This window comes from Podarcis cretensis (genome assembly GCF_951804945.1).
Source record: "Podarcis cretensis genome assembly, chromosome: 5".
NCBI lineage: Eukaryota > Metazoa > Chordata > Lepidosauria > Squamata > Lacertidae > Podarcis > Podarcis cretensis.
This window is the reverse complement of record NC_137174.1, coordinates 37,382,453-37,408,758: the sequence shown is the minus strand read 5'-3', so window position 1 is coordinate 37,408,758 and position 26,306 is coordinate 37,382,453. Positions and strand designations below refer to the sequence as shown.

The window sequence follows — 26,306 nt, the reverse complement described above, 5'->3', positions numbered from 1 at the left end:
TACACCTTTCATTGCTTTGAGAGGTGACTTGTTTACCATCAAATAAATTCAAATGTACTATTATACATTAAATTTCCTTTTCTTAAAATGACAATTACAAAAGTACACTAACAGCCAAACTGTCTAGCTTAATATCACAATCATGCAATTGATTTAATACTTAAAGTTGGTCCAAGAATCTAGATAAATTTAAAACAGCAGCTTTTACATTCCTGTACAATCAGCTCTGTTAATCTGTAAAGGCTTAATATATAACATCTGAAACCCTAAAATTTGTAAAAATAAATCTTTAGCTTTATATTGCACTATCAAAATCATATTGGCCTACAGGCAATTATTTACATGCTTTTAAAATAGTTCATTTCTTGAGAATGAAAGCCCAAATATTAACAATATATATTAATACTATATTTGCTCTACCTTAAAACTGTTATTTGCCTCACCACATGCCTCAGGTCAATGGCAGCTATAAGCTCTGCTATATTGTGTGTACTGTTTGGAGATCACCTTTAATCAGGTTTAATTAATCAAGATTCCGCCGCCCCCATTTAATTTCTTAGATGCCTACTACTAAAATTAGTCTTGAGGTGACTTACAATATAAAAGTATTTTAAAATATATATTATTTGCTGTACTTCCCTGGGGAATATCCATAAGCTAAACCAACAGTGAAGTAGTCTGTAGCTTTTGCCTGTAGCTTGTACAACCTGAGGAGACAGAGGCTGACTTTCTTAAGTCACCTCCCTTTGTGAAGACAGTAAGAGACAGTTTCATTTAGACAAAGGCAAATATATACATCCTCAGATCTGACAGTCCTGACATCTTTCCTCTATTGAGTATTGTAAAAACAAATAAACATGAATACTGTACAAAATTGTCTTCCAGCAAGAGAGTATATTTCTATACAGAAAAGAGTGCACTTTTTCTTTAAAAAACAAACCAACAATTCTACACCGTTCTAGGTAAGACTGTTACAGAATTAAAAGCAAAATGAAAAGCTTTAAAGGCACAGTCAGAGGAAAGCGAGTGCTACATTGGCTATACTTTTCAAGTGTTCTTATTCTAAACCAAAGCCTTCTGCATTTGAAATTCCAATTGTCAACTTCTGTTTCAGCTCTTTTTTGGTCTTGTAAGGAGGCAGGCAGAGCTGATTGAAGCAAGTGTGGGCAACAGGTAACCTAAAAATATTGTGAGAGAACATACACATTTTTAGTAAGAAATAACTCAACTGACTAAATTTAACTGTTTCTGCAATCCACTGTTCCATGTGTGCAAATATGTATGTAAGTGCTGGGAGTGAGTCAGATCCCATTCTTTCTAGGAGAGGGACTAGTTTTTGCTGAAAGGAATTCGCACAAAGTAGCTCTCTGCACTTAAATTAAGAAACAGGTATTCTAGTCAAAGGGACTGCCACACATGAGGAACTGAAAGCCAATATAATTGGGCCACACAATTATAGCTGCAGCCCAATGTTAAGGGTGTGTCATTTGAATCACACTCTGCTATTATAATGAGAAATAGGGTGAGAGGTATATTTTATATGGTTTATAATTAGAAAATGGTTCAATGCACTTATTTGAAACTTGACAGTGTAGGAGAGGTAAGTGTATGGATGGTTTATGCCAAATTTGGGATAGAAACGATAAGAAATTGCTTATTTTTAATGCGTTAAGAAGTTTGACAGACTTAGGTAAGTTTTCAGGCCGTATGTGCGCTTTTTGGTTACCCCTGGTTTAAGAAATTTCCTAATTCAGCTCCAATCGATGAAGCAGCACAGGGTAAAGTACAGTGGTACCTCAAGAACTTAATTCATTCTGGAGGTCCGTTCTTAACCTGAAGCTGTTCTTCACCTGAGGTACCACTTTAGCTAATGGGGCCTCCCACTGCTGCCGTGCCATCACCACCCGATTTCTGTTCTCATCCTGAAGTAAAGTTCTTAACCCGAGGTACTATTTCTGGGTTAGCGGAGTCTGTAACCTGCAGCGTCTGTAACCCAAGGGACCACTGTACCTTTATAGCCACTGAGTGTGGAATCTGGAATAGCCTAGACCACAGGCTTAGTACTGTGGGAACACAGTACTGAGCTATCATTCTGATGCAATCCATCTACTCTCCCAATGGCTGTAATGCTAAGCCAAGATTCAGTGCAGGGGTGGGGTTCTGGATTTGGCCAGCAGTCCAGATCATTATCATTCCCACCTGTTGTGAGCCAAGACTGATGGGCAGGCAGAGCCACCACCTTTTAATCACCTGATGGCAATAAAAAGGTCACTTGACATCATCATGGCCACAGGGGTCTTTAGAAGCCCCTTTCAAAGTGCTATCTTGTGAAGCCCTTTGGGCTTTGCAGGCACTCACAATCAGGCTGATTGATGGTACCTGCAAACCCCCTTTTGACTGAGCCAAGTTTGTACCTGTTTTCACTTGTAGGGCAGGTGGGAATGGCTTGGCCAAAATGGCCTCACAGGCCAAAAGGTAGGCCTGGCAGCCCTAACTTGGCCTGTGGGTCAGAGGCTCCCCAACCCTGTTTTAGTGCTCTATGGACAAGCATGAATGAGCCTGAACAAAGAATTGGACTTGCACATTTCCTTCTTCTTTCTCTTCCCACACAGCTGGGAGGACTTCGGCAGAGTTTAGTGTCACTTTTGTAGATTCTCAGCTTAGCATTATGGATCCTGTTTCAAATAAACTGCTAAGTTTCAGAACAAGTCAGTGAAAACTATGGCCTATATTAAATAAACAGTGTTAGGATATAGTCTTCAGCAAGCCAACCTTCAAAAGGTTATCTGGTTATTTGGCTTACATGAGTTAAACCAACTGTGTTTGCTCACAGCTTTAAATCTAGGGGGTATACCGGCAAGTTTATTATAAAGGAACTCTGGTTTTTAAAAAGCTATGCAACAAACATAACAAAACGATACATTAATGAAACAAAGTTATCTATTTAAGATACTTATATTCCACATTTCAGAATGATTTCCTCACAAGATGGTAAACCAAAATATATAAACTAAAGCAAATAATAATGCGCACACAATTTAAAACAATCAATAACATTAAAATTACCAGTACATTAAAACAATGCCCGCCCAGAACAGCCATTATAATCAGAATAAAAATAGGAACACAGTTCCACAAGTGCAGGGCCACCAGTGAGATTTGCTCCCATATGCCCTTCAATGTATTTAAAGTCAGAATAATGAAAACGGAAACAGAAGTTACCAATTTGTGGATGCTTCACTCTTTGAAATCTTGAAATTCAGGTCGGCCATTCCTCCTACAGGTACTCTGTCACTTCCTGTAGCAAAATGCAGGAGCTTCTTTTGAAGTTCAAGAGGAAATTCAAGTACTACTTCCCAGAAATACCTACAATAGGCGTAAAACCCACTTTTAGTCCCCATTGACAATTGGTTTTTATTGGAATTCTGTAGAAATTAGCATTAAGAATCAAGGGGGAAAATATGTCTACCGGACAGTAAGATCAGTTTTCTGGTAACCGTCATATTGCGTGTGCTTCTGAAGAGAATGCATATCCAGTTCAGGACTTCCACAAACTAGAATTTCAACCTCCTCAGGACGAAGAAGCTGCCAAATTATTGAATTTGAAAACTAGATCACACAAACTAGTTAAATAGTTAAGCAGTGGATTTAAATTAATTTAGTCCCATTTATTGTTATGAACTTAAATCATGTCCAGATTGACTGAACAATTGATCAGCTTGTGAGTTAAGGTATATTACTAAGGTGTCACTAAACCCACTGTTACTTTCCTGTACAAAGCAAGAAAAAAGAAAAGCATCTGCACATTGTCAATCATTCAACAATGATCCTTCTATTTATTGCATATATATCCTGCCCTATTTCTGAGGTGCTTATTGCACCCATTTAGCATGGGTTTTCTATGTCTGAGCTGAATGATTCTGTAGAATCTACGCCGACTTCTATAGCGAGTTGGAATTTAGATGTGTGGGGGAGGAAGTCTGCTGGTACAGAAACAATGTGGAAACTCAATGAGCTCACAAAACCTCTTCATATATTAGATGCTTTGATGTCTTGAAACTATTAACTAGTAATTACTCAATAGCATAAGGCATTATATATCTTCACTGCTTAGTATTTTGTGGCACAAGGCACTTCAAGTTTATCATTCTTCATGGGCAAACTCCATGCACATATTACACAATCTCTAGAGAATATAATAAATTCTTCAAACTTTTGTTTAGTACATTTTCCAAATACTTTTTGCTTTTTATTCTTACCATTAATGCATATGAAGCACAGACACTATGAAATCCATAATAAAATGCTGCAAACTGTTTGTAGATTGATTTGTTGAGAAGGAAGTCTACATAAAGTTGAACGTACTCTGAAAAGAAAGGAGTTTTCATTTCTTTTGCCACACATTAATCATTAACATTTATTGCCCTGTATCTTAAACTGCACCACACTAAAAATATGCAGAGTTACTATATTATAACCTGGTGTGTTTTTACAAACCAGCTAAATTTAAGAAAATCACCTTAATATTCACAAGTTTAATTATGAAATCAAATTACCTTTTCTATTCTGATTTGTAACTGCGATTTTATCACCATCAGGCTTTAGGTTGTAACATTTTATGACTCCAAATTCTTCTTGAAATACCTGATTAGAAATAACAGCATCAGTGTGCTACAGTGGTTAGTGTGCCAGTCTAGGACTTAGGAGATCCTGGTTTGAATAATCACTCAGTCATGAAGCTCCCCGGGTGTTTTGGGGCTACTCAGTATCTCTCAGCCTAACTTACTACGCAGGCTTGGAGGGGAGTATTGTGTACATTGTCTCCTTGAAGGAAAGGCAGGGTATGAAATGAAAAACCCCTATATATACATACAACAGCTGTATGTATACAATAGTCCTAGTGGGGGCTTTCATTCAATGCACACACATAACTGCACAATTAAAGCGCTACCTGGATCCCAGTTAAGGAAAGGTTGGGATGGCTAATCACTAAGATTGGGGGGAAACGCCCATTGTTTCTGGGAATAGTATATGTCCTGAGCACTAGAGGGCAAATACTACACTTCACTTGGATGCCCACTGTAAAAAAGGAAAATGGATGTATTTTCTTTCTTTCGACCTGCTATCACAATCCCAAACCTCAATCCCCTACCATAATGGGAAAAATGAGAAAGGAAGAGCTTCAGTAACCACATGAGTTACAGAGGCAGATAAATAGAATGCAGATGACAGGAGGACCATGTATTCCAAGCTGCTGAGGGCAACAATAAATTAATTGGCTATTCCTGGGCAGGAATATAACCCACTATACAGCTATCCATTAAGAAAGAATGATGAAGATAAAGTGCTGTAAAAGCACATGCTGGTATTTTACATCTCAGATGTCTATTTTACATGAAGTTACTAATTTTCAGAACTATTTTGTAAAGCTAATTTTCAGTATAATTTTGATATTGCTAGAAATAGGACATACGCTACCTTTTCTATTTTATAATAATTGCTTTTCTATTATACCTGGAAGGTTGAATAAAAGTCTTCTTCAACATTCCCTTCATAGGAAAGAAGTTCATTTAGTCCATGAGCCAATTCCTGCAAGCAGAAAAACATGTAACGTTTGTAGTATATAAGATGTCCTCCTTTTCACCTAAATCTCAACACAAAAAGTACAGATCAACTGGGAACGCATACTGATCATACTGTATACTATATTTATGAATTGCTGCTTTCTGCTTTAAAACACAATAGCTTAAAAACCTAAGAAGAGCCTGCTGGATCAGGCCAATGGCCTTTCTAGTCCAGCATCTTGTTCTCACAGTAAACAACAATGGTATATCACAAATAAGGTGTCATTTGGCTCTCAACTGCAAACCTTCCAAGCATGGCTGAAGTCTAAATTGCAACTTTAGCTTATGATTAAAAAGTCACATGGCCCATTTGTGACAAGCATAAAGCTACTATAAGACACAAGCAGTAGTTTTAAATATCATCCCTCACCACTGGTATATGTTTCCTAGCATCATAACGTGGGCCTCAATGTGTGAAATTTCTAATAGCAATCTGGAATTTGTCTATGCTTGCAGAATATAAACTGTATTGCCACTATGTAAATGCAGTCTAAAATCAGTGTTAAAGAATATAGACTGTGGCTGGAAGCTTGGGAAACCCTAGAAAACAATAACACAAGAATTACTATTTGCAAGTGTTCTTTTAAAGCATTGTTTTATACCTACCGGCATTACCCGACATAGATCATCAATAGTAACGCTACCAATTCCTACAGGTGCATTCTGATCACATGGTACAATGGGAGGACTAAGTAGCTTTTTGTAGCAGCATAGTGGAAATCGAATATCCAGTGTGATACTGTTATAGACAGCTAGTCCCATTAGCTAGGCGCTGGATGTTAAGCTGAAAATCATACTCTTGTCATAAGGTATCACAGTGCAGTTTGAGTTGTGTGTGAACAGAAACATTTAAAGAAGACTTGTAAAAACTGAATGCAAAATTATAAGATATAATGTATAGTCTACAGAAAGAATTTATTAATAAATTCAGCCTTGCAATCTGCCATTTGATTTGAAGTAAGCAACAACTGGTTTAGCTGAGCATTTTGGAAGCAAACTGCTGTTCTCTCTCTCCCTCGTTCTTTAGTCACAAAAATATATGTTAACATCCACTGTACATAAACAATATAAGAAAACTTTAATGATTTGCTATGAAAGGAAAAACAACAATTCATTTAAAAGGTCAAATATTTGTGACATGGTTAATCTGCTGTGTACACAGCACCTTCTAGTGGACAGGAAAGGATACAGCACCAACCAATCGGAATTCAGAGTAATTATCACAGTTCAAGCTGCTAAACCAATGACAGTGAGAGTCCTTGTGATATGTAAACATGCCTGTTGAACAGAACAAATATTTTTTGTATTAAAATTCTATCACTTGTGCCCCAAATACAGTGTGATCTTGCCATGATCAAGAATTCTTCAAGCCCTGTTGATTTCAAATAGACTTAGAAGTATGCATCTTTAACCAGATTCTGCTTCCAAATTTATTCAAATGTTTGCTTGCATTGGCTGTGTTGTCAGGGCGTTAGAAAGCAAATTCCTTAAAACAAATTTCTCTGCCCATTTCAGATACTGTCTTTCCCTTTCATATAATTACTTTTCATCATTATGAAAACTTAAGCTGGAAGTTGAAATGGAAAAAAGAGTGCTATAAATCTAACAAACCATGAAGCTATCAGCAACATACTAATTTAATTTCTATCAGAGCTCTTTTTTGACCCAGAAAGGTCCCTAAGTGGGTTACAAAATGATTACAAAGAACAACAATATCAACAACATCCAAAGGTTTATGCATTATTAATATAAACTGAATGACAAAACGGAACATTTTTTCCAAAAAAAAAACCCTCAATAATTCAATAGATTCCAACTCCCTCTGTAATAAACCATTCTTACTCATAATCGGAATGCTAATAAAGAGAAAGCAAACCTACTTGCAGAATACCATAGCTTCATTACAACCACTGAAAATAGTTTTTCCTGCATTTTCATCCTCCACATTTTCCACAGTAGAGAAATATGAAACAGGGCTTAGGTATGCAGGCTGGTTCATACTGGAAGCGTAGATCTATCTGGTCCCAGATGAGTAAGTTAGTACCAATGAATTTTTGGCACAAAGTTGGGGAGTTAATTTAAATAAAAATCCTCTCCGCTTTGCAATTCTTAATTCTTGTCTGACTTGTGGAAGTGATAGAAGAGCTTCAGTTTAAACACTCACCATAGTCTGGATGAAAAATTTGTCGAATTAGAAGAAGAAACCATTCTTTTGTTAGGCCACCCATGTCAAGACCAGCTTCTCCTACAAATGTAACTTTCAATTTCTTTTTCAAATCTGCTCTTTTCCTTGTCAGCTGTTTAAAAGCACACATATATAAATTAGTAAAAAGAAACATGAAAAATAGCATTATTTGTGGACAACAAAACATTTTAATGTTATACCTTTTATTTTAAATGTGAAATCAGTTTATTATTTAACTCAGACATCATAAACACATCTTATTAGTCTTTGAGGAATCAATAGTCCATGAATGTGGAACTGCATTTTCTTCCTATGCTGAATCCTTTGAAAATATCTGAATGCTCTGGGAACAGCATTGTGATAGTTTGTCCTTAGAAGTGTAAGAGAGTGAAGGCAGGAATAGGATGTGTACATTTACATATTGTATCTCTTGTTGGGGGTCACTATATAATTTCCAAATGGAAATACAGTGGTACCTCTGGTTACGTACTTAATTTGTTCCGGAGGTCCGTTCTTAACCTGAAACTGTTCTTAACCTGAAGCACCACTTTAGCTAATGGAGCCTCCTGTTGCTGCCGCACCGCCACGGCGCGATTTTTGTTCTCATCCTGAAGCAAAGTTCTTAATCCGAGGTACTATTTCTGGGTTAGCGGAGTCTGTAACCTGAAGCGTATGTAACCTGAAGCGTATGTAACCCGAGGTACCACTGTAAGTGGTTGGTATACAAAAGATTTTTTTGCCACTGCCTGGCTGCAGTGATAGTATATTAAAACATTTGTCACAGTTGATTGCACGGTATGGTCATCATTTCTGAGTCAGGCCCTACGCACTGAATTAAAAAGAAGCTCTTGCCAATGTTTAGCAAAACTGCAAACATATTTTATGATTTAGTTATTTATTTAAACTACTTCTACTCTGCCCGTAAACAGAAACAAAATATAAAAAAACAATTTTTGTAATACAACTTAAAAGCAGTAACAATGTGTGATCTATAAAAGCAGCGTAAGATCATTTGGCAGAGATAAACGTCAATACAGTGGTACCTCGGGTTACATACGCTTCAGGTTACAGACTCCGCTAACCCAGAAATATTACCTCAGGTTAAGAACTTTGCTTCAGGATGAGAACAGAAATCGTGCTCCGGCGGTGCAGCGGCAGCAGGAGGCCCCATTACCTCCGGAACGAATTAAGTACTTAACCCGAGGTACCATTGTATACTGGTTGAAAAGACCATGCAGTCCCCCCCCCCTTCCCTACAACCTTCACTTGAATGCCAGAGCTGAAGATTTGCCAAAACCAGAGTTTTCCTTTATCACTGAAATGGGAAAATGATTTAATACTGGATTACACACCAGGTTATGAAACCAGACAAGTGCCTTCAGGTAGATTATATCCATGTGCAGCTTAGAGGCATCTTTCAAGAATCAATATAGAAATAATTCTGAATACCTCATCTAGTGAATCGCTAACTAGGTGCATTCTCCTCACTTTCACATTTAGAAACAGCATGTTCATGTCAGGCCTCTGCCTCCGCGAGACTTTGTCCACAAGGCTTTGCTGTTTAGAATCCAAGACAGAAAACAAAAGAATTAACTACAGTATATTATCACCTATGTCTTATGTAGGACTCTGAACTAATGAAACTCCTTTCTGAAACACTGTGGTTTATACAAAATATTGCAGAATATACTATGCAATACTTAGAATAATAGAGCAGTGTTTTCCACTGCCAATTTTAGATTGGGCAATCCTGCAAATTCTAATTTTTCTCATAGTCACTCCCCAATAATATAGAATATTCATTATACTGATTTTAATACAGCTTTGAATTAAAGCATTAGCCTTGTAGCCATAAACAAGTGCATGGAATTCTATGTAGGTGAGTGAGTGGGCTGGTGGAGAAGCATAGGAGCCAACTCCTAGGGGCTGAGGTTCCTTTGCGCCCCCCTAAAATATTTGAGGGGGCTGGGCTCCCCCAAAGTTGATGGGCATTGCCATTCAAATGATGTACGTGTGCCACGTCATGTGATCGATTATGTGGGATGGTGCTTACCTGGCCCTCCCCATATTTTATTCAAGTTGGCACCCCGTGGAGAAGGGAGGGAAAACTCTGACCCTGCACCCAGCATAGAAACAAAGTAGCTTGTCAGATGGTGGAAGCCTTCTCCATGTCCAGAATAAAAATGCAGCAAGTTGCCTCAGGGGAGATGGAGCTCCGACTCTCTCCTCGATCAGTACCCAGGGGACTACTGAATTTTTTGGTAGCCCAGTAACATTTGTGGGCATATTTATGAACCTGTTTTAATACATTATATATTTTAATAATAAAAAATGCTTACCCGTGCAATATTTATCATCTGTTGTTCAGAATCTTTTTGAATAATAACCTTTTTTGCTGCTATAGAAATAATAAATGGATATTGACAGAAGGAAAACCTGAAACAGACAGAGAAGCATTAATTATATTACTTTCAAAGTGATTATATTAAACACTATGAATTAGAGTAGCCATATACAACAAACAAAAGTCCTAAAGCAAGGCAATAAGGGGCTGCCTAACAACCACCCATATCAAGATCACCATGTCAAAATATGGAGGCCACAGGTTCTCCAGCCCTGTTTTAAAGTGTTTAGCTGTAGCTTGGATTAAGTCCTGTAGCTTGGATTAAGTTTTGAGGAATCCTCTCTTGTGGCAGAAAGTTGTCAATCTGAATCTTACCTCCTGCCATCCCAGAAAAACTGAAAACCCATCCACGCAGGTTGTTGCCACAATATTGATTCAGACTGCAACCCTACCCCTATATTTCTGTTATTCGTGAAACATGGAATTGGAAAACCGTGAGTCAGACAATGTACTATACAGCAGTTTCTCCAAAAACTAGTAAAACTATGATTTCCTAAACTATTTGCTATGAACACACTTTTGTTTGTGTGGACAGTTTGTTGAAGAAGGCAAAAGGAAGCATAAGCAGATTAGCAGAGCATAACTGATATTTTGAATTAAAAAAGAAAAAACATTTATTAACAAAATGAAAGCAATATGTATGATATACAGGAGCAACAAATAATATTAGCCATGGAATAGAAATGCAACATGCTGGTTGCATTAGCCCAGCCACTGAAATGAAGTATTGTCAGCCTCAGCATGCAAAATATAGGACTTCGTTGCTCAAATAAGATTTCAGTGTATGCAATCTGTTGCACATTGATCTTAATGCTTCAAAGCAGTCCACATTAAGATGAACAATGATAAAGAACAGAACTGCCTGAGGTCTTCTGAAAAGCTGCTGTGAATGGGCATTGCTGAAAAGTATGTCTGAAAAGTACAATACTAGCTACTCAGAAAACATTTGAGTCATAAATGGGTGAAGAACTGCACATTAAAATTGGGAAAAAATGAAAAGTTTTTGTCTAATGTACACAAGTTTGATAACCTAACAATACCTATAAATTATTGGAAGACAGTAGTTTTTGAAAAACCATTGTTTTTAAAATATCTTTAATTAAAAATGATAGTATGACCACTATAGATGTTGATGATGACAATAATGACAATAATGAGAATATTATTATTATTATTATTATTATTATTATTATTATTATTATTACCCCATCTGGCTGGGTTTCTCCAGCCACTCTAAAATGGATAGAATGGTTCATTTTAGTAAAAATGGAAACCCTGAAAATGTTGCAATAAAAATACAGTCAGCGGTTGATAACACACAACCCATGACATTTAGTAGCCTTTCAACCATGGTACTAAACTCTTAAAAAATTCTTACCTTTGAGAATTTCCATAACATTGCCAATTATGATATTCTTCCATAAGATCAATATGATCCAGTGTAGAATTATAAAAATCCATATATGGAACAATAGAAGGATTAGCTAGACTATTTGAAGTATCTATAAAGATATATTTAAATATGAGTTTTCAGAAATGACAGCCAGCTTTCTTTAGAGAAATGAAATTAGACTTTTTATAAAAACAACAACAAAAATAAGTAAAATATACAGTAAATGGCCAGTCAACCCCAGAAAAAATCTTAACCTATGGAAATAAAATTATGGCTGCTGGAAAACATAATTAATCTGGGTGCCATTCATTTAGCTCTTTCCCCCCTGAACTTTTTATATCTGTGCATTAGATTTAAAAACTTATTTGTAGAACAAGATGTCTACACAAAGATTAATGCAGTTTTCAGTTTTATATTCTTAAACAACAACCAGAAAATTAAATCACTGCAGCAATAGAAGTGATTTACTTATGCTGACATTCATTTTTATTTCAGTTGTATTCTATACAATAGGCTAAGCATTGGCAATCTGTAAATTTTCCAAGCCCTTAACTGAAAAGTTTCTATCCAACTTCAAAGGGGTGTGTGATTAATGGGTTCATGGATGCCAGAGCTGCTGCTGGCACAAAGGAGTCCTGCCACAAATGACTGGGCCACTTTTGCGAGAAAGGCCAGAAACATCTATGTAAAACATAGATTTGTCCTAATAGACAGGTAATTGACTGCACATCACTAGTTTTACTGCCTGGTTGGAAAAAACACCACACATTATATAAGAAAAGCATTGTATTAGAAGAAGGAACACAAACTAATTGAGTCTGTGGAAACCTACTAAATAAAGACAACACTTTGGCTGCTGATGGAATCCACCAAGAACACTTTTCCAGAGGAGGCAATTCTTCAGGCTTTGCAGGAAAAAGTCGTAGAGAAATAAACTGTAGCAGCCTGTCTAGCACTTGCTTGAATCTCTTCTGTGATATCCTATAAGAAATATACTGAAGTCATTTTTATGATAGAAAGCAAACTGTAGAATGTTAGTGGAACTCATAGCTTTTTATGAAAAGTATTTAATAGTTGACAAATTTCTATTAAACTGTACTAAAGTGGTATGGGAAATAGTTAGCAGAACTGTTAACTTTTTCTGTGGGCCAGTTCTAGTCTGTTAGTAGGTATTAGATGGAACTCTGGAGTAGATTAGGCATAGAAAAATATAGTATAATTTGTGTATTTTATAGTTGCTACAAATACTGAACTGTGTTCCATTGACTGCCAGTATTCCAAAAGTTTTTTTTAAAAAATTAAAGAGCTGACCTAATCAGAACTAACATATTACAATAAAATCCCATTAGCAATGGAAGCACACACTTTCTAACTGTAAACAATAGAGAATGATTTACTTTTTAAACCAGTGAATTAGGAAGTGATGATCGCCTTCTGTTAAGGCAGCAATCTGTCTTAGCAAGTGAGCATAAATAACAAATGTTGACGTGGTACTAAATAGAGGATTCTGTAAAAGATTAAAAACACTTTGTTAGTATTTTGGTTGTAATTTATTTTTATACTGTTACAAAAATCACCATAGTAAGAAATGATTGCTTCTATTTCTTTGTTTATCTATAAAAGTATTTTTATACCACCATAAAATAAAATATATCAAAGCATCGTTATGCAGCTAGCATAATGGTTTGACTGAATGGGTCCCGAGTGTGGCTAATGTTTCATTGTGTGCATGGGTGGTCGTTGCTGCCTTGAAAGAGGCAGTGGTGGGGCCTCTCCTAAAGAAACCAGTCCTGGAACCCTTGGCCAGGAAGGACTATTGACCAATCATAAAAACCTCTTTCATGGGGAAAGTGGCAGAAAGAATTATGATGGGGCAGCTGCAACCATTCTTGGATAATATGGATTTTTTTAGACCTGTTCCAGTCTTGGTTCTGAGCTGGTAATGGCACTGTGCTGGCCTTGATTACTCTGATGGATGACAATTACAGAGAGGGATAAGGGGAGTGCAATATGGGAACTGGGGGCATTGTATTACAGCATTTTGGGGCCTACAAATGAGACTCAGTCCATACAGTACACTGGGAGAGTGCTTTTCAGCTCCCTGGAAGTTATGCTATGATGTGCCACAGGGCACTACTCTATCCCTAATGCCATTTAATCAACACAAATTTAATTGACATGAAGCTGTTGGGAGCGGTCATTAGAAGATTGAGGTCAAGATGCCATCTGCACCCTCATGACACTCAGCTCTTCGCTTTCCCTTTTCCTCCACCCTCCTCACTCTTCTCAACTCTACCTTGCATACATCTCACCCATTTTCATACCTTTTCCTCTCTCCTATTGTGCAGCCTGCTTTGCACACATACCCCATTATCATATTTATCCCCCTTTTTCCTATCTCCTTCTCTCCACCTGTACACATACTAGCCCCATTTTTATGCCACGTCCTCTTTCCTATTCTGCAGCTTCTTTGCACACACGTCGTGTTCATATATGGTACTTTATCTTAATAGACACTTAAGAGCAAGTTCATCCATTAGCTTATTCAGTTAGAAAATGTTAAGTTCACTTGATGGATGTTGTACATATATGGGTGTACAACATGAAGTTCCGGATTCAGTGTAGTCATTCAGAATAAATACTGTACTAACAAGCAAAGTATCTCTTATGAATGATGGCACTAAATCTGGAACGTCATGTTGAAGACAACACATGGTAGCAGAAGTGAAATATATGGCTGTGGGAAGGTACTATGGAATATTTGAGGGTTCCACATCCTTTATCTCTCTCACATGAGGCAGCTGAGGAATGGAAGAGGGAGTTGTTTAAAACATGCCATTTCCCACTCTTTCACCCTTCTTGCTGAACTCATTCAATAGCAGAAGTTTGAGTAAAGCTGGGATGGAAGAAAACAGAGATGAAAATTGTGGTTTTAAACAATGGCTGAAGCTTGAGTAAAGCAGGAATGGGGAGAAAAAACAAACCAGCTTTAACAAGCAGCAGAGATGGGCACAACACAGAAACTAACATCAAAAAGATAACAGATCAAGACTTTCCCAACTCCCTTCTCACTGTACTCAAACACTGCTTTCAACAGCCACTTTCCCCCATGTTACCCCTGCTCACTCTTCTCAGACATCTGCTATGTTAAAATTGTCTCATTTCTTCTCTAAGTTTGTCTCCATCTATGTTTTACTCAACCTCTGCTGTTGTTTATTTTTCTCTTTATTCCAACCACCCCTGCTTTACAGGAAGTTCTGCTGCTGTTTTTCCTTGTCAGTATCTCTCCCTTCCCACTCCCATGCCATGGTGACTGGTGTTGCACAACCTGCCTTCACTTTTACTCCCCTACGCCATGCAAATCCAGGCTTGTGATAAAGCACTACAAATCCTCCAATTATTATTGTTATATATTTATTTATACCCTGCCTTTTCCTCTGATGGGACTCAAGGTAACTTACAGATAAAACAATAGAATATAACAATAAAACTATGTTAAAACATAGAAAAATCAACAATTAAAATACAATTAAACATTGACAGAGTTAAAACAATACACACATATAAAATCTGCTTAAAATGAGGGCTGCATTCTGACTTCCTGCAAATCCAGGATTGTGATGAGGCACTAGGAATCCTCTAATGACTGTGTAATAACTGCCTAACATTTTTATGTAGATAGGAAGAAATGGTTACTTGTAAATAAATTTCACTTATTAGGACACCAATGTGCTAATTCAAGCAATAAAATTCTATGCCTACCCACTTACAAATACTATTACAAGCAGATGTGCCAATATACCTTTTCAAATAGCAAAATTAACTTGGTTTGTGTTTCCTTGGGTCTCTTGTTTCTCACTGTTGCTGTGCTACGCGTTGCGCGTGAGCACTGCAAACATACAAAGAGCCACACAGGAACAATTAGGGGCAAGTCAAAATAGCATAGAACAAAATGAACGTCAACAGAAGGGCTTCAATGGTGCACTTATTCCTTGGTAATAAATAAAGGGTTCTTTTCCTACCTGTATTAGTACAAAATATGCTCTAAGGTCATCTTTTGTACGTGGCCTGAAAGCAAATAAACGGTCCTAGAATGAAACATACCATTTCAGCATGTGTGCATGCCATAAATTTATTTAACATGCAATTCCAACTCCTTTTTCACCTGTCAGGATGTATACATGCAAGCACATACACAAAAACTATGTAGTCTATGTATACATGTATACTATGTATACATTTAAGTGTATAGAGTAGCCTACAACTTCTAGAATATGACTTCTAAACAGTTAAAGTTTTACTATATCAGCAAAATTAAGGGAAAAAATGTTTCAATTAGTTACATATGAAGAACTCTTTAAAAGACGCAGCATTGCTTGCATTTAATTATATGCTAACATAAAGCATAACAGGTTGCTGTTTGAGAAACACAAGTCCCAAAGATAGTTGTGTGGTTCTCTCTATTATGACCTATATTTGGAACAAACCTATCTACAAGTGTGCAGATTCATAACTTAAAAGTTCTGTGCACAAAATGCAAACTTGATGGAGATTCCTTGCTTAAGGAAAATATTTTGTACCCATTTCTGTGAGCTTTCAGTTACTATTCATGCTTGCTTGAAAACAGTACCGTTTATAATCAGTTTGGAAACTGTAGCTCAAAAGGCCATGAGAGAACAGGAATGCCCAATGAATTCTTTGAATCTTTCTCCACAGCAAAAAATGTAGGCCAGATATGTGAAAGATTGTTTTCAAGGACAGTGTCTAAAGAACCAAATCAAACAGAGTGGCAGGGCTTACTGACAAACATTAACATCATAAGAAGAAGCAGAGGGTAGTAATAAACAGCAGTTCTCAAAAAGAAATAGAGGGTGCAATTCAACATAAGGTTAAGTGGGATATGTGCAAGCAGAACAAGTCTGCTTGTGCAATGGGATTTCCCCCATGTCTGCTCATCCTAAACATCTTCTGGGGTTTCCCCCAACACATCAGAGCAGATTTAGGGGGTGCAAGGAGGGGATGTGGGGAGGAAGGAGAGGGAGGAATGTCCCTTTGCCTAAGTGGACCTCATTTTGCTTGTGCAACAACTTAATTGAATCTCACCCAGAATCGTCAAGGTGAGGTATGTATTGAGAGTGGTACCATTTAACATTTGTTAACTTTCTTGAGTTATGGTGTGCAGTCTGAAGATCACACCAAATTAAAGAAGAGCCCCAAAAGGATCTCTCCATACAGTGTGAATGGATGGCAAAATGGCAAATGAGAATCTATGTTGTGGGAAACAAGGGGGCAAACCCGAGAAGATGTGCCTTAAGGGGCTGAAGGATTTGATAATGATGCTAAGTATAACACACTTTCTAATGGCTGTGAAATGACACTGGTATCTGTTTCTGCTTTGTTGAGTCCTGGGGGCATTTGAGGCATCTGTCTGAGGCCAAGCACACCAACAGCCCCTGGACTACTATAGAGCTAATTTCATTCCCATTGAGTCATTAGGCATGTAAAACATGTGACTGGTTCCTTTAGGAAGCTGGATGCTGTACAAGATGGACCTTTGGTCTGATCTAGCAGAGCTCTTCCTCTGTTTTTAATATTTAAATCCTGTGTGGGTGTCTGAGGGCCCTGCTCCTTCTTGCCACTCACCATCTGGCCTGGGGCGGGGCCTGAAGCCTCATAAGGACTGCTGGACTCTGCTGCCCAGGAGGACTCTCCTGTGTGGGTGTCTGAGGGCCCTGCTCCTTCTTGCCACTCACCATCTGGCCTGGGGCGGGGCCTGAAGCCTCACAGGGACTGCTGCGCTCTGCTGCCCAGGAGGACTCTCCTGTATGTGAGTGTCTGAGGGCCCTGCTCCTTCCTGCCACTCACCATCTGGCCTGGGGCGGGGCCTGAAGCCTCATAAGGACTGCTGGACTCTGCTGCCCAGGAGGACTCTCCTGTGTGGGTGTCTGAGGGCCCTGCTCCTTCTTGCCACTCACCATCTGGCCTGGGGCGGGGCCTGAAGCCTCACAGGGACTGCTGCGCTCTGCTGCCCAGGAGGACTCTCCTGTATGTGAGTGTCTGAGGGCCCTGCTCCTTCCTGCCACTCACCATCTGGCCTGGGGCGGGGCCTGAAGCCTCATAAGGACTGCTGGACTCTGCTGCCCAGGAGGACTCTCCTGTGTGGGTGTCTGAGGGCCCTGCTCCTTCCTGCCACTCACCATCTGGCCTGGGGCGGGGCCTGAAGCCTCATAAGGACTGCTGGACTCTGCTGCCCAGGAGGACTCTCCTGTGTGGGTGTCTGAGGGCCCTGCTCCTTCTTGCCACTCACCATCTGGCCTGGGGCGGGGCCTGAAGCCTCACAGGGACTGCTGCGCTCTGCTGCCCAGGAGGACTCTCCTGTATGTGAGTGTCTGAGGGCCCTGCTCCTTCCTGCCACTCACCATCTGGCCTGGGGCGGGGCCTGAAGCCTCATAAGGACTGCTGGACTCTGCTGCCCAGGAGGACTCTCCTGTGTGGGTGTCTGAGGGCCCTGCTCCTTCTTGCCACTCACCATCTGGCCTGGGGCGGGGCCTGAAGCCTCATAAGGACTGCTGGACTCTGCTGCCCAGGAGGACTCCCATGTGTGGTGTCTGAGGGCCCTGCTCCTTCTTGCCACTCACCATCTGGCCTGGGGCGGGGCCTGAAGCCTCACAGGGACTGCTGCGCTCTGCTGCCCAGGAGGACTCTCCTGTATGTGAGTGTCTGAGGGCCCTGCTCCTTCCTGCCACTCACCATCTGGCCTGGGGCGGGGCCTGAAGCCTCATAAGGACTGCTGGACTCTGCTGCCCAGGAGGACTCTCCTGTGTGGGTGTCTGAGGGCCCTGCTCCTTCTTGCCACTCACCATCTGGCCTGGGGCGGGGCCTGAAGCCTCACAGGGACTGCTGCGCTCTGCTGCCCAGGAGGACTCTCCTGTATGTGAGTGTCTGAGGGCCCTGCTCCTTCCTGCCACTCACCATCTGGCCTGGGGCGGGGCCTGAAGCCTCATAAGGACTGCTGGACTCTGCTGCCCAGGAGGACGCTCCTGTGTGGGTGTCTGAGGGCCCTGCTCCTTCCTGCCACTCACCATCTGGCCTGGGGCGGGGCCTGAAGCCTCATAAGGACTGCTGGACTCTGCTGCCCAGGAGGACTCTCCTGTGTGGGTGTCTGAGGGCCCTGCTCCTTCCTGCCACTCACCATCTGGCCTGGGGCGGGGCCTGAAGCCTCACAGGGACTGCTGCGCTCTGCTGCCCAGGAGGACTCTCCTGTATGTGAGTGTCTGAGGGCCCTGCTCCTTCCTGCCACTCACCATCTGGCCTGGGGTGGGGCCTGAAGCCTCACATGGACTGCTGCACTCCGCTACCCAGGAGGACTCTCCTGTGTGAGTGTCTGAGGGCCCTGCTCCTTCCTGCCACTCACCATCTGGCCTGGGGCGGGGCCTGACAGGCCTCACTAGGACAGTTGCTGTTACTGCTGGAGGGGTGCAGAGTGCTTTTAAAATGTTTTTAAAAAATTTATTTTGAATTTTTTGTATGTGGGGTGGGGTGGGGTGGGGTGGATGTTTATTGGGCCTGGGAATTTGTTTGATTTTATGTTTTTGTAATTTTTATAATTTTTATTGTTTTTTGTTTGTATTGTTTTATTTGTGTTGTTGCTTTTTTGTTGTTGTTTTTTAAAGGGGTTATTTTGTTCTTAAGGGGAGGGGTCAGGGCTGCCGGGGAGTGGGCCCCAGCCCACAAAATGGCTGGGGCATGTTCCACAGGGGGGGATGCACTGGGACAACCGATCTCAGTGATCACGGGTAGGAGGAGGAGTTACACTAAGACCAGACCATGTCATTACAGAGGAGGCAGGTTTAGTCGTTGTCTGAGGACTATCCCTGCCTCCGGGTCTGGTCCTGACCGGATGAATACTAGAATCAGCAAGGGATACCCACATGACCTGAAAGTGTTGCTGTGCAATGCCAGGTCAATGATTCATAAGACCACTGCCATCCATGACTTGATCATGGATGGAGGACTTGACCTGGCATGTGTAACAGAGACTTGGTTGGATGAAGCAGATGGGCCTGTCCTTGCCGCTGCTTGTCCACCAGGTTTCTCTTACGCACAGCAACCCAGGTCATGTGGGCGGGGAGGGGGGGTTGCAGTGATTTTTAGGAAGTCATTAGTTTGCACCAGGCGTCCTATTGGGAAGACCCAGTTTTCTGAGTGCATGTTCTGGAAGTTGGGCAATAGGGGCAGTACAGGATTCCTTTTGGTGTACCGACCTCCCCGCTGCACCAAGGATTCCCTGCCCGAGCTGCTTCAGGTCGTGGCGGATGTTCTCCTGGAGACACCTAGCTTGGTCGTTCTAGGGGATTTTAACATCCATGCCGACACGACCTTACAAGGGGCCGCTCGGGACTTCGTGGAAAGCATGGCCTCCATGGGGCTGTCCCTGAATAAGTCTGGCCCAACCCATAGCCGCGGACATGCCTTGGACCTGGTGTTTACCTCTACGGATGTTGGTGATCTGACACTAAGTAAAAGTGAAACGAAAGAAGTGCCATGGTCAGATCACTTCCTGGTGCAACTGGACTTCTCTGCGACCCATCCCCTCTGCAGGGAGGTGGGACCGATTCGGATGGTCCGCCCCCGCCACTTAATGGATCCAAATGGTTTCCAGAGAGTGGTAGGGGATGCTTTATCCCATGTTGATGGCCTTTCAGCCGATTCCCTGGTGGCCCGCTGGAATGCGGAATTAACCAGGGCTATTGACTGTTTGGCTCCGAAGCGCCCTCTCCGATTGCATGGAGCCCGGAGAGCCCCGTGGTTTTCCACGGATCTGAGGGCAATGAAACAATCGTTGAGACGGCTAGAGCGCCGGTGGCGGATAACCCATTCTGAATCTGACCGGACACAGGTTAGAGCTCAACGTCGAGCCTACCAAGTGGCGATAGCGACGGCGAAGAAGACTTTCTTCACCGCCTCTATTGCATCTGCAGAAAACAGCAGCAGGAGACTCTTTCAGGTGGTTCACAATTTAGCGGAACCACCTGTAACATCGGTGCCCAGTACGGGCCACATGTTCTCCTGCAATGATTTTGCAAATTTTTTTGCAGATAAAATCGCTCAGATTCGGGAAGAAGTAGACTCCACCGTGGGAGCAGGGCCGGGGCGGGAGAGTGCTAGAGTCCTGTCTGGTCAAGTTGTGTGGGATCAATTCCAAGCTGTTACCTCCGAGGATGTGGACAGGCTGCTCGGACGAGTGAAGTCAACCACCTGTCTCCTGGATCCTTGCCCATCCTGGCTTATAAAAGCTAGCCGGGAAGGACTGGGCGATGGGCTTCGTGGGGTGGTGAATGCTTCCCTCCGTGAGGGAGCCTTCCCAGACCCGCTGAAAGAGGCGGTTATTAAACCGCTTCTTAAAAAACCATCTCTAGATGCGGCCACGATGGCCAATTATCGCCCAGTCTCAAACCTTCCATTCTTGGGCAAGGTGATTGAGCGAGTGGTTGCTGAACAACTCCAGGCACGCCTGGAAGAAGCGGACCATTTGGATCCCTTCCAGTCGGGATTCAGGCCTCATCATGGGACTGAAACTGCCTTGGTCGCACTGGTTGATGACCTCCGGCGGGCTAGGGACAAAGGTGAGAGCTGTTTCCTAGTTCTGCTGGATCTCTCAGCGGCGTTTGATACCATCGACCATGACATCCTTCTGGACCGTCTTGAGGGGCTGGGAGCTGGGGGCACTGTCATACAGTGGTTCCGCTCCTTCCTCCTGGGCCGTGTTCAGAAAGTGGTGGTGGGGGATGAGTGTTCAGACCCCTGGGCTCTCACTTGTGGGGTGCCTCAGGGTTCTGTCCTCTCCCCCATGCTTTTCAACATCTACATGCAGCCGCTGGGAGGGATCATCAGGAGGTTTGGGCTGGGTGTTCATCAGTATGCAGATGATACCCAGCTCTACCTCTCTTTTAAATCAGAACCAGTGAAGGCGGTGAAGGTCCTGTGTGAGTGCCTGGAGGCGGTTGGAGGATGGATGGCGGCTAACAGATTGAGGTTGAATCCTGACAAGACAGAAGTACTGTTTTGGGGGGACAGGAGGCGGGCAGGTGTGGAGGATTCCCTGGTCCTGAATGGGGTAACTGTGCCCCTGAAGGACCAGGTGCGCAGCCTGGGAGTCATTTTGGACTCACAGCTGTCCATGGAGGCACAGGTCAAATCTGTATCCAGGGCAGCTGTTTACCAGCTCCATCTGGTACGTAGGCTGAGACCCTATCTGCCTGCAGATTGTCTCGCCAGAGTGGTACATGCTCTGGTTATCTCCCGCTTGGACTACTGCAATGCGCTCTACGTGGGGCTACCTTTGAAGGTGACCCGGAAACTACAACTAATCCAGAATGCGGCAGCTAGACTGGTGACTGGGAGCGGCCGCCGAGACCATATAACACCGGTCTTGAAAGACCTACATTGGCTCCCAGTACGTTTCCGAGCACAATTCAAAGTGTTGGTGCTGACCTTTAAAGCCCTAAATGGCCTCGGTCCAGTATATCTGAAGGAGCGTCTCCTCCCCCATCGGTCTGCCCGGACACTGAGGTCCAGCTCCGAGGGCCTTCTGGCGGTTCCCTCCCTGCGAGAAGCAAAGCTACAGGGAACCAGGCAGAGGGCCTTCTCGGTGGTGGCGCCCGCCCTGTGGAATGCCCTCCCATCGGATGTCAAGGCGATGGACAACTACCTGACATTCAGAAAACATCTGAAGGCAGCCCTGTTCAGGGAAGTTTTTAATATGTGATATTTTAGTGTATTTTTCATCTCTGTTGGAAGCCGCCCAGAGTGGCTGGGGAAACCCAGCCAGATGGGCGGGGTACAAATAATAAATTATTATTATTATTATTATTATTATTAATACACCATTCTGTAATGGAAGGATATCCTCAATCTCAATGAAGTCCACACAGAACAGAACAAAATTTGCTGATAGTTTAATTTCTCATTGGAATCTTCATCTGAGAGGCTTGTTTTGTTGTTCTTTATGTCCAAGTTTTTATTTTTAAGCTTCACCTAGTTTATTTAGGCATTTAAAAAATAATAATTGTATGTATGTTTGTTTGGATGGAGAATCCAAAGAATGTTGAGGTCAGTAACAGTATCCTGGAATCTAGCATAGCACTATAAAATGATGATATGAAAAACTATTGACTTGTTTTAAATGGGTCACTTCATTCTTCTATTATATACATATGGATAGTACAAAGAAATATGACAATATATTCTTATGGCAGCATGTTATGCCTTTTCAGTCCTACAATTTACACACCTTTTTCTGCCCTCATATATATTGTATGCATCTGGCAAAAGAGTTCTTGTTGACAAAACCTAAATGAAGATGCTCAGCCTAGGACTTTGATGTTTGGGCTACAAGTTACTAATTTTCCAAAATTCCATCTCAGCAGAAAATCTAAATGACTTGCACAATTTAAACGTATATAGAAGTTATAATTACCCCTTCCATTCCTGTAATAAACCATTAATTATTCCCTTGAGGACACACTTCTGGATATCTTGAGGCTAGAACAAATGAAGAAAGAGAGAGAAAACCCACAACCAGCATTTTATCACAGAAGCAAATTCTACAGATATCATTATAGTCCTGTGGTCGGATGATGATAAAACAATGCTCTTTTCAAAATAGTTTCCATTCTTACAATAAAACACAAGTCATTATTTTAAAATTCAGGGGGGGAAATCTCAGTATTTTCAAGCCATTTATCAATTTATTGCTTAAATCTCCTGTTGGTAGTCTCTCTTCTAAGTTGATAATTCCTATTTTTTCTCATATGAACCCCATCAAACTATCTCTTTTGTTTCCATGTCTTTATATCTCTTTCCAACAGGGATTATCAGGGACATGTTTGTCTACCGTACCATTGGGTAATATAGCTCTGATTGTAGTTTCTGGTCTCCCATGTATTTGCTATCACATGACTGGCAACAACAGGCAGCTTTTACCCCTTCTGCTATCTGGTGGTGAATGGTTGGTACATTATTGGTGAATGCAGATAGCATCCTATGTCCATCAACTATGTTTGATTTAAGGTAAAAGCACAGAGGCTGGGACACAAGGACAAGAAAGAGGTGTATATTGCTGCTCCATTGTTTATGCTACACATTTAGACTAGCATAAGCATTTTTTATTCAGTGTATGGAAAACACGGATTATATTTGAACTAAAAGTTTGTCGTATATTATAAAAACTACAAATTGTACATGAACACAACAGTATATTCAATGTACAAAATGTGGAAAAAATACACTATCATTTTACTTACTGAACTTAGTAAGGCATCATAAACAGCATTCACAAACTTAGCATCAACTCCGCAGTCTTCAATGGAATTAAAAGGGGCATCAATATTTTTCTGCAAATTGTGAAAATATATTAAAGAGCTGTTTCATGAGATTTGTTATGCCAGAGGTATTTTCAAACTTGCATTACAAATGCACATTCTGTAATAGCATCATTTATAAAACAATATAAAACAATTAACATTTAAAATTGATATTTTCATTAATTCTTTGCATTCTGATACAAATGGCACACCTTACTACACTGACACAACCCTTCTCCTGGAAAGCAATTCTCAAATTGCTGGTGCTATGCCAGCTCATAGGCATGTTACAAGCTACATGGCCAATGCCATGTTGGCTGTATGAGAGAGATCCTAACCTTTAATCCACACTGCTGGCAGGAGTTAGTATAAAGCAGGGGCAATCTGCAAGGTTCTAAGAAAAGGTGAATGGGTGATTGTGCTTCTGGATCCAAAGCTGGCCCACTTTCTGCCTGAGGGATGACAGCAAAAAAGAATTACCTGCCCTTCCTCCACTACCACTGACACTGACGAAGAAGGTAACTCCATCAAGCCCAGTTCTTTGATTATTCTTACTGCCATCAAATCAGCTGAGGGAAGAACTGTGGGGCAGCAGCTGCCTGCCCTCCAGGCCTGGACATTGTCATTCAGCTGTGCTCCTGGATCTGATTTGGTGCTTCAGGAGTAGATCTGCTCTTCATCAAGAGCAAGACAGTCAGAGCTGCCACTAACACTGGCTATGACTGAGTCTGCTTTCCCCTCTACCTTCCCATTCCTTTTTCTTCATGTGTCATATTTTTTTAAACTGTGAGACTGAAGGAAGAGACCATCTTAGAACTGGTTTTTGTAAGCCGCTCTGAGAGCTTTTTGGCTAAAGGGCAAGGTATAAATGCTGTAAATAAATAATAATAACTCTCTGCCCTGGCCAGCAGAACTGGGAATGTGGCAAGGATCCTCTACTCTATGCCCTGCCCCTCTGGCCTTATTTTCTCCCTAACATGGTGTCAAAAGTTTGATAAAGTTCTACAGCTTGTTCAGCAGTATAATAAACTATCCATATGCAATCCTTTTATTTGATTTTTTAAAAATGTATGGTATTTATAGTTTCCATTAGTACTGAAATGCTTTAATTAATTAAAATAGCTTTAATGGGCATAAGACAGCTGTTGAAACAGACTGCCTTGATTCCTCTGTCTCACGTTTAGTAGATGACCCTTATCCCATAATAAGCCAATGGGAGCCAAGAACTGAGGTTCATAAAGATTAAGGCATTCTATCCATAGCTTGTCCTTTCTTTTTTAAATGTACTGGAATGCCACGAGTACTGCCCTTGTGTGGAGACAGCTGCTGATAACAGAATTTGCTAACATAACATCTGGCCAGACTTAAACTGGGTGGTTGCTTGCAAGCATGTTTCATTTTAAAAATGCAATGGAAGTTTGCCTGTAAAAGGGTAGGTGTGATTAGATTAAATCCCACACCAGCTGAACAGATCATTAGCATTGTCAGACATGACAGCATCAATGATTCCCTTGACAACTTCCTTTGGCACCTGTGAAGACTCTGAGCCTTCATCTGCTCACTGTCCCCTTCTTCATGGAGGTGATGGGGTGGTTACTTTTCTCCCTTGAAAAGTATTGCTACAGAATTAGGGGGGGGGGGTGTCATTCTATTTATAGGCCACTTCCAGGCCTGTAATTTTGCATCTGAGAGGTTTAGAATCTAGCAGAACCAGTCAGACCAGCTTCTTTATTAAGCTAATGGCTTTAGCCCACTCAGCTAAATACCATCATCAGCATTTTAAAGTGTGACCCCAGTTGCCATAGAGACAAATGGGTGACTTTTTTCCAGCCTCACCTGGCTGGATGCCATGTCATCATAGGACAAAGAACAAAAGGCCAAGTGGGGCTGCACATGTGTGAGTTTTTCAGCTGCCTTGGATGCTGGAGACACAGATGCTTGACTTTTTCTGTAGGCAGAATACCAAAGCTATGACTTTGGAGGGACTTCCCTAGAAACCTAATAGGGAAGCAAGATCTGTTGGAGAATGCTGAGAGCCCTTCCATCCTATGCTCAGGTTGTATACATGTGTAAATAAACCATATACCCTAAAGACACTACAGTCTCCATTGACCTTCATTCCAAGGTTAAAGCCTCAGCGCCTAGGACTTGCTGATCGAAAGGTCGGCGGTTCGAATCCCTGCGGCAGGGTGCGCTCCCGCTGCTCGGTCCCAGCGCCTGCCAACCTAGCAGTTCGAAAGCACCTCCGGGTGCAAGTAGATAAATAGGGACCGCTTACCAGCGGGAAGGTAAACGGCGTTTCCGTGTGCGGCTCTGGCTCGCCAGAGCAGCGATG

The 26,306-nt window shown here is 41.6% G+C and overlaps 1 protein-coding gene across 1 annotated transcript in view; it reads right to left on the bottom strand.

Moving 5' to 3' along the window:
• Positions 1 to 874: 874 nt before the first annotated feature.
• HECTD2 (HECT domain E3 ubiquitin protein ligase 2) overlaps positions 875 to 26,306 on the bottom strand; it is a 38,636-nt gene continuing 13,204 nt past the window's right edge. Inside the window, exons 5-21 of the mRNA XM_079976268.1 lie at positions 23,912 to 24,001; positions 23,086 to 23,150; positions 15,629 to 15,674; positions 13,004 to 13,113; positions 12,439 to 12,587; positions 11,592 to 11,715; positions 10,149 to 10,245; positions 9,259 to 9,366; positions 7,789 to 7,921; positions 6,814 to 6,902; positions 6,231 to 6,389; positions 5,515 to 5,589; positions 4,557 to 4,644; positions 4,260 to 4,366; positions 3,470 to 3,585; positions 3,223 to 3,366; positions 875 to 1,178 (exon numbers count right to left, since the gene is read on the bottom strand). Of these exons, the coding sequence (XP_079832394.1) occupies positions 1,058 to 1,178; positions 3,223 to 3,366; positions 3,470 to 3,585; positions 4,260 to 4,366; positions 4,557 to 4,644; positions 5,515 to 5,589; positions 6,231 to 6,389; positions 6,814 to 6,902; positions 7,789 to 7,921; positions 9,259 to 9,366; positions 10,149 to 10,245; positions 11,592 to 11,715; positions 12,439 to 12,587; positions 13,004 to 13,113; positions 15,629 to 15,674; positions 23,086 to 23,150; positions 23,912 to 24,001 (1,821 nt within the window). The 3' untranslated portion in view covers positions 875 to 1,057. The remainder of the gene's footprint in view (positions 1,179 to 3,222; positions 3,367 to 3,469; positions 3,586 to 4,259; positions 4,367 to 4,556; positions 4,645 to 5,514; positions 5,590 to 6,230; positions 6,390 to 6,813; positions 6,903 to 7,788; positions 7,922 to 9,258; positions 9,367 to 10,148; positions 10,246 to 11,591; positions 11,716 to 12,438; positions 12,588 to 13,003; positions 13,114 to 15,628; positions 15,675 to 23,085; positions 23,151 to 23,911; positions 24,002 to 26,306) is intronic.